The sequence below is a fragment of the Lepisma saccharinum genome, unplaced genomic scaffold (genome assembly GCF_977018435.1).
Source record: "Lepisma saccharinum unplaced genomic scaffold, izLepSacc3.1 HAP1_SCAFFOLD_659, whole genome shotgun sequence".
Classification (NCBI taxonomy): Eukaryota; Metazoa; Arthropoda; class Insecta; order Zygentoma; family Lepismatidae; genus Lepisma; species Lepisma saccharinum.
Window position 1 is genome coordinate 96,430 of NW_028143330.1, and position 14,388 is coordinate 110,817.

Sequence of the window (14,388 nt, forward strand, 5' to 3'; positions counted from 1 at the left end):
AAATACTCACTGTGAGAGTTACATCGAAATCAATGCAGAATTTTCACTATTTAAATATAATCATGATATGTCACAATAACGACACAGATTTATTCCTTCACTGATTTGCCCAGTAGGTTTGCACTGTATGTTCAAAAATACTTGTATGCGACTGTGAGAAACAAAATATCAATATGATCGTAAGGAATTTAGAAACGTTTCCTATTTATGTTAACACAATCGTAATTAGATGACCTCTCAATCAATACCTAGGTAAATAATAGATTCTTCCTTCACTCATACATATGTATACGTATAGTCGTGTCTAAAACCTGCGCATAAGTCTTCTATATGTGTGTACCTTTATCAATTTCATGTAATCATTACTCATCGCCGGCTCCCGTGGTGGAGTGGTTAACACCACATCGCGCTACGACGCCAGGGGTCCAGGGTTCGAATCCCGGCCTGGGGATGGATGTTTGTAAGTGTCATCAACTTCATCATTTCATCACTCATCCCCATCTTCGCAAATTAGCCAAAAGTGGCACAAAAGACGAAGTAAAATAAAGCAAATGAATCAATCAATCATTACTCATCTCCATCGTCACAATTGACCAAAAGTAGCAGAACGTCACGCTAAACAAAAATATATGGTCTACTAATTTGAACGTCAGATCTTTAAAATTAGATAGAATGAAAATCACAAGGGAAATTACATTTTTTATTTTTATTTTATTTTGAAGAGCAAACAATGGTATTATGTTTTGAACAATAAGTCGTTCAAATGTCCTCCTCTGTTTCGGTGGGTGGAAGAATCAGGGAAAAATGCGCCCGGGAAAAATGCGCTCTCGCAATAAAAGTGGGAAAAATGCGCCCTCCCAAGAGTAACCACATTAGAAAGTGGGAAAAATGCGCCCAGCACACAATTAAGCGAGTCTGTGGCGCAAAGTTCAAGACTTTGGATTGGTACCGGACTACACGAATGACGAAGAAGTAAGGCTTCATGTCCTCATGTGCAGCGCTCTGGCAATGATCCCCCGCGAGGACGTTGAAGATGGGTGGCTCCAAATCCATAGTACGGCGCCAGTAGGAGAGAAACTGACAGCGTTTCTTGACTATTTTGTACAACAATGTCTGCAAAATCCAAATCTACCAGTTGATGTGTGGCACTGTGGAGATGCAAAGCACCGCACGAACAATGCTGTCGAAGGGTGGAACAATAAGCTGCAGGAGAAAGTTCGACTTCATCCCAAATTCTACACCCTTCTGAAGACGCTGAAGCAGGAAGCGGAATACAGCGGATACAAATATGACAGGGCTAGCATCGGTTTGGAAGGAACGAAGAGGAAACGAACGTACATAAAACTGGATGAACAGATTAGCAAAATTTTACATACTTACAAAACAAGCACACCCAAGGATCTTACCAAGTGCCTGAGAAGTCTGGAGTAAAAGATCGTCAACGGAGGTCACAAGAAATGGAAATACAAATTTAAATAAAAACCTTAATCAAATAAAATAAAAATTACAACATATTAAATAGAAATTACAAAAGTAAAAAAAAATATGACAATGGACATCATCTCCAGCTTCTAAACACGCCAGAAAGATAATATTTTTACTGTACTTTTTTTTTAAAAAAAACTCTCTTTCCTGACAGTCCCAAGCCTGTGTTAAGTGTAAGGGGAAGCTGCGTCAAGGTTGTTTTAATCAACATATTATCATATTGATGAATGTCGTCTGTCCTGGGCGCATTTTTCCCACTTTTCATTGTGGTTACTCTTGGGAGGGCGCATTTTTCCCACTTTTATTGCGAGAGCGCAATTTTCCCGGGCGCATTTTTCCCGACACCGGGTGGAATGGATTCCGAATGTCCAATTTTCCAGCACGTCTGCACACATATTGAGCGGTATAGCCTCAATGGTTCGTTCGATGTTCCGCTTCAGGTCACGAACTGTGCGTGACTTAGTCTCATAGATATTAGATTTGACATAACCCCATACAAAATAATCCAGGCGGGTTAGGTCACATGATCTTTGTGGCCAGTTCACATCACCCTTCCTGGACATAACCCGTCCGGAGAACTTTTCCTACAATAATTCCATTGTTTGGCGAGCTGTGTGGCAAGTTTCGCCGTACTGTTGGAAAAACACATTGTTGACGTCAAGATTTGCCAGTTTAGGCCACAAAAACTGCACTACCATATTCCTGTATCGCTCCACATTGACAGTCACGTGATTTCCATGTTGATCCTCAAAAAAAATAAGGCCCGATCACCCCATTGACCCAAAAACCACACCACAAGTCAATTTATTAGGATAAAGGGGTATGTCCAGAACAATGAGTGGTCCAGAATCAATTGCGGATTATCATCTGCCCAAATCCTACAGTTTTGTTTGCTAACGTAGCCATGATAAAAAAATGTGCTTCATCGGAAAAGATGACGAAATTACTCTCAATGCACGAAATGTCTGTCGAACTGAACACGAATTTTGATAATAAATTCGAATAATTTCTATGTGTTGTTGTATTGTGTATTCCTCTCCATGATAACTTATCACAGACTACTGCACACAGATGCCATAGTTCCATCTCGTAGTTCCAGTCAGTGTTGCCATAACACTCTTTCAAAATTCTGACGTTCAATTTGGTAGACCCTATACAAAACAAACTGTCTTCTTCAGCCTATGGATGTGTTTGTTTCGTAAAATCTCATTCTAATTTTTAAATCTACCTTTTGTAGACCTACCATATACCAAAACTCGGAGTTGTTTCTATTAGTTGACTTTCTACTATATTAAGTAAGAATGCAGAGAGCCTAATTTTATATGAATGCCTCTGGAATAAAAATATATAATCGAAAGTAAGTAAGAAAAGCTACGTACATATTAAGTACAGCTACCAAATTGAAGTGAGTGATCATCGTTGCTTTTGGTTTGCCAGTGCTACCGCTTGTGTTGGTGAGCATTATAACATCTTCTTTTGGATTCACCTCGACATTTTCTGGAAATGCTGAAAGAAAGTACGTAAGGTGCTGTGGATTTAGGAGAGTAAACCGTATGAAAATATTCACAATATAGAAAGCAAAAGCTATAGGCCAGGCCCGAAGCTAAATTTCAGGAAAAATGTGAACCAAGTCCATTTTTTTTTAAAAAAAAAAAAACATTAATAAATGAAGGTAAATTATATGTATGTGGGAGAGGAGTCATTAAGTTAATATAAAATATAAAATTTAGAAATATCATTTAATACAACAGTTTTTTCTATATCTTCTAAACATATCTTGAGTGTTAATTGACTGCTACTGACATCATCCCTTACTACACACTACCTTTGAAGGTACTTTTGATGATACAGATATCTACATAATACAAGAAAAATGCACGCTATTCAACAATAGTGCCTACCGTACATTCCACCCCCTGCCAGAGCAATAACACTCCCCTTCGTTCCCAAAACTTGTTAGCTGTTGACCTTTGACGCAGATGTGGAAGGATTGTGGATGATGGTGTCAAAGTCACAGGTTGCTGTCTAAACGGTAGGCCACAACAGGGGCAGCAAAGGTTTAGAATCCCTCCATGGCCCTTACCTGGTTACGAGCCTGCTATAGGCTAACAACTACCACAAGTAGAAATGCTACAAGGCAACTGACAATAAATATTCTCTGGTCGATGGCCAAGTGAATAGCAATATATTTGGATCTCACTACAGAGTTTGGCAGTGCTTATTATGACTGGGCCTTTCCGATGACGTAGTAATAACGTCGTCGCTTTGTAATCAACGGATCCAGGGTTCGACAAGCGGTGGAGGCACATAGTGATTTGGACCCCTCTTTAAAATGTAGGTCCAGACCCGATTACCTTTCTGTGCACAAAGTGGACTCAGAAACAAATCTGTTTCCTAAATTAGGAAAATTCCTCCTTCAGACATTTCCTTACCTGAGCCATCATCTTCCAGGAGCTGTTCCACAGATGTCGCCCCTTCAACGTCGCCTATGGACAGAAGATGGACGTCCCACTCCAACAGGGCGATCGCCTTCTTCACCGCTGGGGCCGTCCTTGTGTCGACCAGCACGAAACGGTTTCTCGTCTGCTTCATTTGGCGAACAAATTCCTCTGGAAAAAGAACCCTTCTGCTTTCAGGAAGATACAGGGTGAGATAAAAGTCACTTTCCCTAAAAATGCTCATTCCTTTACTGAAAATCTTAGATTACTAATTTCTTTACAAAGTTTGTTCAAAATGGAAACCCTGTTTCGTGATACGCAATTCACATAGTTTAGGCACTGAATTACGGATTTTTGAACAAATGACGATCTTTATCGATCTTCTCAAACGCCAGTTGTATCACTTGTTCCTTTGGTTCCTGAGAATAAACGTTTAAATAAATTTCTACATTGATAATGATGATAACAGTGTTCGTACATGACGTGAGAAGTAGAGATGACCAAATCCATTTTTTTCCTACGGAGTATATGATTGTAAAATAAGGAAGACAAAACTTTCTTAATAAATTCTACCTGAAAAAATGGAAAATTTGTTAAACCTCTTTCTCCGAAATTGGTAGAAAAAATTTCCGAATCAAGATTTTAAATTTTCCGGAATCCTGATATTTTTGGCCATTTCTGTTGTGAAAGTATGATATGTTAGGAAAAAGGTTCTGTCTGAGTACAGTAAGTGTGTCACCTCGAGAACAAAAATCTTGATCAGTCTTGTCATTTGCAAACATAGTAAATACCAAACAACAGGAAGTACTGCGTGTTTTGTACAGCAAGAACATATTTTTCGGAAATCAATATTTGAACCCCATAGGATTCAAGAAAGGAGAAATACTATGAAAGAAATACAATGGATCCAGAACTACTTTTTTCCCCCAGTTCTTTCTAGCACTAACCGTGGGGAAATTTATGCTTTTCCTTACTAATAGTTTTTTCGATGCACCATACTTTCAAGTATTCTGTGTAAGTTGCGTTGTTATGCTCTTCAATATGTGTTTCTTCTCTAAAAACAAGAGCGTTGTATGCTTTACAGTGCTTGACATTCTCACCTTGGATTCGCAGACCTGCTGCGATGACTTGGCCTGCCTGACATAATTCCACTCAACAGTAAACATAGCGGGACGGTTGGACACGGGGTGAAGAACTCGGCTCTCCTTTCATGCGTATTTCTAGCTCTTTCATGGTGCCATTTGACTAATTTGTTCAAATATGCGATTATTCTGACTTCTTCTCTAAAGTATTTAAAAAGCAATATTGTTATTATTTTGCTTTGTCATCGTCGCATCTCGCGAAGCCACTGTCCTAGTTGATTGTACTTACCGGTGCTTTCGTTAGGGTAACCGCCTCTGGTGGCTCCGTTGCACCTCCAGCAAGAGAACTGCACAAGAAAAATAAGTGCCAGGTCGTGTGTGACGAAATACAGGATGTCAGACTTCCCAAAGCCTTTTCGGGAGAGGGCGCTAGCTATCTTTCGCGACATTGGCTCCACCTCGCCGAATTTGACTGAAGTTTCCGTCACAACATTATTCTACAGGAAAGAAAACCATGCTCTGTCATGAACCAGTTCAATTCTTTTGAACATACTTCAAGTTTCAACCATGTTCGGTGTTGAGTTCATTTACTTTTTAAAAAAGTAATATAATATAATATAAAAATAAAGAATACTAATACTTCTTACTTGTAGCGTTAATCTCGCTGTTATACAAAATAAACTTTTATGTTGAAACTTGAAACACATGTATTTTTAGTGTGTATTATTTATCTATCGAGCCCAGCAGGGTGAACTCAATTATAGTTCTCTAATTGTACAGGGTGTACACGATGAACCTCCGGGGTTTTGAAGTGATGGGAAATTAAAACGAACACACCTGCACATTTTTTGGTAATTTTATTGCAAAGAGCAACTCAAAAGTTTCTGTCTGTCGTGTATGTACGCAGAGGTTAATTTATGCACACACGTAGGTACTTCATAATATAATGAATATCACGAGTATTTATAAAAACATCGATTTAATACTAAACTTACAAAACCATTTCTAAGATGGCTGAACTTACAATTTCGTAATCAACAACTTTTCAAACAATTGAATGTTGACTCGGATATTATGGACACTTAACAGTTTCTTACAAAACACTACCACACTTCTATGTGAGCACCTTTAGTGACACGAAAAATGTCCATACGGTATTCCACTTCGCACCATAGCACGTCGTCAGGAATGGTATCATTGGCAGCAACAATTTGTTTACGCAAAGCATTCACGTTTGGCAACTTCGTTGAGTAAACTGCGTCTTAAACAAACCCCCAGAGAAAGAAGTCCAGAGGAGTGATATCTGGGTACGTGATGGCCAGGTGATAGCCACGAACTTGCTCAACTGTCTCGTCGGAAACGACTGGCGTTCATCCTCCTGGCTTCTTCAACACGCTCCCCGTTTCCAGAAAACTTGAACGTATATGGCTCCAAATACAAAAGACTGGGTTGTCGAAACTTTATTTTCTGATTTTCTACATTGCGTCGAAACCCCGGAAGTTCATCGTGTACACCCTGTATAATAATATTAGAATATATTCACTGCAATTTTAGTAATGGTTCGTTGAAGCGTGTATAAACTCATAGAAAAAATATCCACTGGTTTTATTTGCACTTGCAATTGTGTTGAAATAATTGCGAGCTCTCAACACCGGAGTGGATGAAAGAATTGATTTTTTTCTCTGAATGGAATGAAATATTTTAGGTTTGAGGCGTGTTTTGAAAATGGATACATTAAGAAATCGATGAAGGACACTCACAAAGGAAACCCATGCCCAGGCCGGGATTCGAACCTGGAACCCCTGGCTTCTAGGGGACTGTGCTAACCCGTCCACCAGGAGGCCGGCTATTTAAACATTACGTAACAAACTTATAATGTTAAACAAAAAATGAATAGCAATGTATCAGTGAGACCAACGTTAAATGTGCAGCATTCTATCTTTAAAAATTCTTAATGATATAATGTGCATTTTTATGTATAGCTATCCTTCCCCATTCCCCCTTACAATCATGTTTTTTTTTAACGATTAGCATATTAGTTTACAGTAAAATGATTAAAGGACAAAATTTGCTTTCAAGTTAAAATCAGGTAAAATGACACAAAGGAAACGTCTCTCCTTTGCATACAGAACCGCAACACTTTCAACGACTTTAATAATTTTCCCCAGGGAATACTTTTTCATTGTAAGTGAATGCAACAAATTCACCAAGTGCTTGTTGAGACGTTGAAAGATGTTATTTGATATAAAACCTTGTGCGAGTTGTGCTCAACCCAGAACTTGATATACATTAACTAGTAGTTGACACATTATGAACTACTATAACCACATTATTCTTGGACTGATACCTACTCGTATGAAAGAATTTTGCTCAAATATGATTATTTACGTATTATATGAGGGTTGTTCAAAATGTCAATTTTGAGCAACATGCCTTTTTCAATTACGTATATCTCGGGAAGGAATTAAGATACAAAAGCGTTCTTGATCTTGATGCGTTCTTGATGCAAGTTTGAGGTCCATCGAACACACCTACTTTGATCTTCTCAAAATAAAAGTGGGGAAAGGAAACTACTTGTACGTACATGTGTATTTTGAAAACAATCACCATCAGTATTCAATGTCTTCACGAACTGCTTCATCAAGCCAAACTTCATATCGTATCAATCCATAAGCTTATATTTTATTAAAAGCCTCTCTGATGCTTCATGTTGACCAGTTCAATCACTTGTTTATCTCAGTTGTCTCAACCTCTGAGGTACGTAAATAATGCACAGTGTTGTGCTATGCAAACCTCCTGAGGTATTCAGGATATAGGAAGTTCCATCAGCCTATGGAGTCAGCGGTTTGCATAGTGGCAGTAAAAATCACGATTCGGCATGGAGGAAGGTCTCCATGGCCTGGGTGATATAGAGGTGAGACAGACTGAGAAGGGACTGATTTTTAATTTGGATTGAGGAGAGAGACGAGCTTAGAAAAGGATTCGAGCAAAAGTGAGGCGACGCGCTGGTCAACCTGGAACGAAGCCTACAGAGGACTTAGTTTATTTTTATTCTTCGAAATTATCTTCATTCGTCAGATAGACAGGTAATTATCCTAACCCAGTCATGATTCAGGTTCAAAGGTTCATAAAACCCAATGAGTGACCATTGTCTTTTCTAGTTGTTAGTTTTACTAGTTAGGGGTTTAGTTTTAGTTGTGCCTATCGCACTGCCAAGCGGTAACTCGTCATGTTAATGACGAATGCTCTCATCATCGAGGATGAACGATGAATAAGTTACATCACTCATTGATTAATTGGTTAACATTTTTGGTAAGATCCCACGAACTTCACAGTTCGTTACGATATGGAGATAATGACAGTGGCGTGCCCAGGATTTTCGATAAGAGGGGGTTACGCATACTTTCTTTTAAGTAATCAACCCTCATTTTGCCATATTTTCCTGCCTGTGACGTTCTTCTTCTTTTTTTTTTTTTAGTAATGCAGGACCAAAGGGGCTTATAAACCCCACCACCCTCCCCCAACCTTGGGCACGCCACTGGAAAATTATCCTGCCTCGGCTGACAATTAGTTCATTCACAATGTTTGGCATTCCTCTCCTACTTCCAGAGTTTTAGGAATGTGCCACTACTTCTGAGTCCAGTATTTCTTTCGAGCATAGATACATTGTGAAGTATTTCTGCTGTTCAAGCAGGTGGTTGACAATTTTTAGATGTACACAAAAGGATCCAGTTGGACTCGTTATATTTGAGTAAGTAAATATAATTTTTTATGTGAGTGTGTTCTCGAAAATAAACTGAGTGGCCAACTGAAATAGGTCCATAAACATTCACTTTGTGCAAATGAGGTTAGAGCTATCGAAATATAATCACCATTTTTTGGACTACACGAGATAACATCTAATTGGCTGTGAAGAGCTGGGATATCATTGCAGTAAAGAAAATATTTGTCTTCTGAAAAGAAATCCACAAAAATCTGGATCCACATTCGGAAATAATATGACTCTTTGGTCAGCAGTGAAGCATATTTTTTTCTTGTAGCCTGAAGGCTAATAACTCAGCTGCTTTCTTATGTCTACTTGAAGAAGCCATAATTCGATACGAAAAAACAGAAAAGGGTGTGTTTTCATCTGTATCTAGGGCAGATAGCGTAGTTGTCAACCTATCCCCAGTGTAAAAACCAATGGATGTCCATTTCCACAAAAGTAAAAGTTTCAAATTGCATGATAACTAGAGGATGTACAGGAAAAGCAATTTCAATTTGAAATCAGCGTTGAAAAGATATTCAGAAACTGTTGAAAATCTAGTTCAACAGAAAATGAGAAAAGAAATTGTTCCCCAGTGTAATGTGACCACCTGTGCACAGAGTATTTCACAGGTTTAAATTAGAATGCTATTATTTGTATATTTAGAACCTTTTATCACATGTATTGGAAGTTTAAATGTGAGAAAGCTAGTATTTTTTTTCTTAAAAGTAACCAGTGTGCACTTCCATTTCGCACCTTATTTGTGAATGGAAGAAGACAGATAGAAGTTTGCAAAATGTTCGACTCACCAACCAGATTCTGTCCTTACTCTCGGGTAAATGTTTGTTCAACGACTTCAGCAAGAAGTCCACTGCAGAAACCACCGGGATTTCCTCCGGGTCGCGAGGATTTGGAGATATCACTATATTCTCCATATCGGCCCACCTAAAGTAGAAACTGCATTTTTAATAACTGAATACAAAAATCCAAATTTAGCATAACTCTTATAATAGTTCCATTCCTAACATATTCTTAATCTTTTATATATACTACAGAATTTTAATGAAATAATTCCAAATTTAATTAGCATATATCTGCTTGCGACACCAAAATGTCTTATTTATTGTAATTAAAACCAAGAAATTATTGCCAAAAGTATTTTTGTCCTACGTCAAAAGCCCCCGTCGCGCTACGACGTCAGGGGTTTTAGGTTCGAATCCCGGCTTGGGAATTGGTGTTTGTGAGTGTCTATTCATCAATTTCATCATGTCATCACTCATCCCCATCTTCACAAATTAGCCAAAAGTGGTACAAAAGCAAAGGAAAATAAATCATATCAAATGAAATCCTAGTCAAGGACCACATGATGAATACGACTTACTCTTTTCTCGCTTGTAGGGTGGGACGCATAAGCGTCACCTAGCAAATTGTCCATTGCGATGTTTATCCTCCTCGTTTTACGTAATGAGAGCTTCAAGCTTCGAAACAAAATGCTAGAGCTCTTACATCCTCTGCACTAACATTCGTTAAAATCCAGTCTTTATAAACATGTAGGATGCAAGAGAGTTTGAAGTCCACTTTATACACAGAAAGACTAATCGGAAATAGACCTACAGTTTAAAGTGGGATCAGAACCACTATGCGCCTCCACAAGGTATCGAACCTGGGAACCCTTGATTACAAGGCGACGACGTTACCACTACGCCATCGGGCGGCCACAGTACGCAAGAAAAAAAAAAAATTCGTCATGAACAATTTGCCTAGCAATACTTGTTTAAGACCATTTGATGCACGGAAAGGCTAATCGTGACTGGACGTGAAGTTTAAAATGGGATCAGAACCACTAAGTGCCTCCTCCGGGTATCGAACCTGGGATCCCTTGACTACAAGGCGACGGCGTTCTTACTACGCCATTAGGGAGGCCGAGCAATACTTGTGCATTCCATTGTACTTACTGTGATTTCCTGTTCTGACGATACGAAGTTTCAGCTCATCAAGCAGGGGAAAGAGATTAGATAGATGATGGAAAATCCTAGGATCTATAGAATTGAATGTGGGTCATGCGATATATGGAATACGTCCATGTAATCGGTCGAACTCAAAGACACTATCAGGGGAGGAAACCGGTTACATGCAAGGAGAAATAAGCAGAATAAAGCGAGTCCGTGTCGCTTGCACCGAGTCATTTGCGCCGAGGGTTCTTATCGGTTCATTTCCGCCGCGACATATGTCAAGACCTTCCTTGGTGGGGTTTCCCACAATCCGGAGTGTCATTACCGCCGCGCTCACGTTATGACGTTGACCAGCTCCAGCTGAGTTTATCTTCGATTGAAAAGGAAGGTGATTGGTAAATGAATGTAAGATGAAAGTATATATGAGGGATATACATTGGGAAATTAGTACTTATGTAAAACTGAGATTTGAGAGAGACGACAAGATGGCTGAGAATATGGAAATGATAGAAACAAAGCGTGGAATGCCTTCGAGCATTTTCATGCCTACAAGAATTCAAATAACGTTTGTATTGGTGCAAGTGTATCGAAATATTGTGTTTATATATACGTAGCTATTACTTATATAATGTTTGCAAAAAATTACACTGTATTTAAAATGTTTTTGACGATTTTATGTAGTGTATAATAATTAAGTGTAATAGACTGGCACATTTATGTTCCTTCCAAAGTGTACATTTGCGTAGTACTTGTAGAATGCTTTCAATATTTTAACAATACTGTATTTACAATGTTTTTTTTACGATTAACGATAAATGATTAATAGTTAATAGGCTGATACTGATTTATGTATTTTCTATTGCGAAATAAAATTGATACAAGTAATCCTGTGTAACGTCTTTTGAAATAAGTAAAGAAAAGTCATATTTGACTCTCTGCAAAGGTTTAACATTTCAGTGTAAACACAGCTGTGCATCGTCATAAACACACGTTTGATTTTATGTTTTAAGTCCATTTTATGCACTATGCACCATGTGCCCATAAACACACGTGCGCGCGGCGGCGATGACACTCTGGATTGTGGGAAAACCAGCCGAGGAAGGTCTTGACATATGTCACGGCGGAAATGAACCAAATGACTCGGCGCAAGCGACACGACACCCAATAAAGCCAACACAGACTAGATTTCCGCAAGGTGTGAGAAGCTCAAAAGAAACTAGCAACAAAAGCTAGTCATGCAGAAATAGCAGGAGAACATTCGGGGGCAAATCGAGTGACGTTAGATAAATTCCAGGGCATGTCTAACCTTGGGGTTACATTGTTGGTCCGTGTTTCAACCGAACTTTTACACTGCCGTGTTCTGGCCAGTTCGACTGGCGGACGTTATGTCGATGTAGTGGTTGCATTGCATCAGGAAAATCGGTGTGCTGGTGAAGTTTCATGGGAAGAATGTACACTCAGAATACGCCTGTGTAGTTAGGTCAAAATGAGAACGCCATTACTTATTTACATATACCCTGTACAAGCTATCTCTGGAGGAGGCGAACGAAAACAAGACTCGTCGCAAGTAGTGACGCGAGACGGCTCCACCAATGAACACGCGATAGGGAACGATATTGCGTGAAGGGGAGCAAAATGGCTGCGGCTATCAGCCTTCAAGCAGCGTGTACTGCTTCGCTCTGCCCACTCGATTTCCTCCCCTTCTCTGACGCTATGCGCGACCTTTCTCCAGAGATAACTGGGACAGGGAATAGTGTTATTTGTTCTGCTGTTTTAGGTCGATATGCTTGTGTGAAAGTTCAACTGAGACCGGATTCAATGTGACCATGGGATCAGTCAACAGCACAACATAGCGTGGATCTATTCTGTTGCGACGTACATCATACAATTTGAGCGTAACCTACTATAATTATTATAGCGAGCGTCGTACGTGTCTGCGCATGGGAATCCCTTTGATTAAATAGGATATGTCCTTGTGAATATTCACGGCATCTCGAGATAAAAGCAAACTGCAGTATGTAGGGAAAAGTGGGTTAGAACCGGTTTGCTGGCTTCTTGAAACCAAGATTCTTTACAAAATTTAATGAAAACCAGTATAATTACATTCCATTTATTATTTTTTAATACTGTAATTATACAGAAGCACAGAAACACTGTGCAATTGACACCAGTGGCGAACACTCCTCTTAAAAGATTTTAACGGGAGCTGCAAAAACAGCCACCGAACTCTTTCGTATTTCAAGTACATATGTATTTAGGATTGCCGCGTAGCAAAACGGTTAGCGCCTTCGCCTTTAGTGACAGTAATCTCGGGTTCGATTCCCGGTGGGAGACCCCAAAATTTCGGCGTTGACCCAGCATCGCGAGAACAATTGGGAAGATACTTGAAAAGAAGAATCAGCGACGATGGGACTCGACACGCTGTGCACGTGTTACCCAACGAAAGCCGCTTGCCAAGCCTTGGCCTTGGCCTTTAGAGGGCTGTTTCGGCATGGAGCTTGGTGTATAGCTGAATACACTTCATCTTTCACTTCACTATAGGACAAAAATGTTCAATGCCAGCTAACCACTGGGTATATGAAGTCATATCCCCTGTATATGAACACTTCTCTTTATAATAATTACTAGGGCTCGGATAGTTATGCACAAAAAAAAAAAAAAATATGCATGCAAATATGCACTAAAAAGTGTAAAATATGCACTTAAATATGCACATTAAAAACCCGTTTAATTTTTAAATGCTGTAGATTATAAACTATGAATGATTACATGCCAGGCAATGAATATGCATTATTCTGAATGTTCATTCGCTACACAGATTTTTGTCAATTAATATGGTTCTGCGTTAAATGAAATACAATACATTACAGATCAAGATCATGATTGCATTTGATATCAACTTGATGTCTCAAGTTTTCGAACTTGAAACTCCTCTTTTCAGCTAGAATAGTCTTATATTCAGAAAACTCACCTCTTTAACGTCTTCTATAATTTTGATGCTTGTTTGAAGTTGTTGAAAGAAGAAAGAAAGAGAAAAGAGAAGAGAAGAGAAGATATATATGTACCTGCATATGAAATATGCATTTTTAGTTAAAAATCCTTAAATATGCATTTGCATATGCAAAGTGCATAATTATCCGAGCCCTAATAATTACACGTTGAAACTGCAAAAATCTGCCAAAAATAAGACAAAATGAATTCCGAGAAACCCTACCTGACTCTGATGTAAATTCACACGCGCAACGCACCTCTTAGAGGACAAAAGTTCAAAGCAAATGGTCTTGGCAAACAATCTGAATTCTTCATATATGTTATCTGAGGATAGGTGGAAAAACTTATCTGTAGGTGAGGAGATTCTCCACATGTTTGTGGAAGTTGACCACTGCAATTTATATTATTTACTTTTGATAGTTAAGATATAGGATTTTCCACCCAATTCTATTGTAAGCTTGTTTCCCAAGTAGGTATTTTTTCTATCAAGATTAACGTTTTTATCACAGTAAACTTTCAACTTAGATATGGAACGGAGGAAAAGCCAACAGCTACTTGAAGGAGATGTCAGTACACGTTTCATGAGATACAGTGTGTATGTAGTATTAGTGATTAAAGTTGAATTAAAAATTTAAACTGATACGTGTTTGTTATTTCCAAATCTCTCGTATGTACGTACATACCAACCACATTAA

General features: G+C 38.8%; 1 protein-coding gene across 1 annotated transcript in view; it reads right to left on the reverse strand.

Annotated features, from left to right (window-relative positions):
* The window catches only part of LOC145983117 (luciferin 4-monooxygenase-like), a 48,932-nt gene extending 34,895 nt beyond the window's left edge, over positions 1–14,037 (reverse strand). Inside the window, exons 1-5 of the mRNA XM_083116397.1 lie at positions 13,917–14,037; positions 9,560–9,695; positions 5,295–5,502; positions 3,918–4,094; positions 2,865–2,991 (exon numbers count right to left, since the gene is read on the reverse strand). Of these exons, the coding sequence (XP_082972523.1) occupies positions 2,865–2,991; positions 3,918–4,094; positions 5,295–5,502; positions 9,560–9,685 (638 nt within the window). The 5' untranslated portion in view covers positions 9,686–9,695; positions 13,917–14,037. The remainder of the gene's footprint in view (positions 1–2,864; positions 2,992–3,917; positions 4,095–5,294; positions 5,503–9,559; positions 9,696–13,916) is intronic.
* Positions 14,038–14,388: the final 351 nt, after the last annotated feature.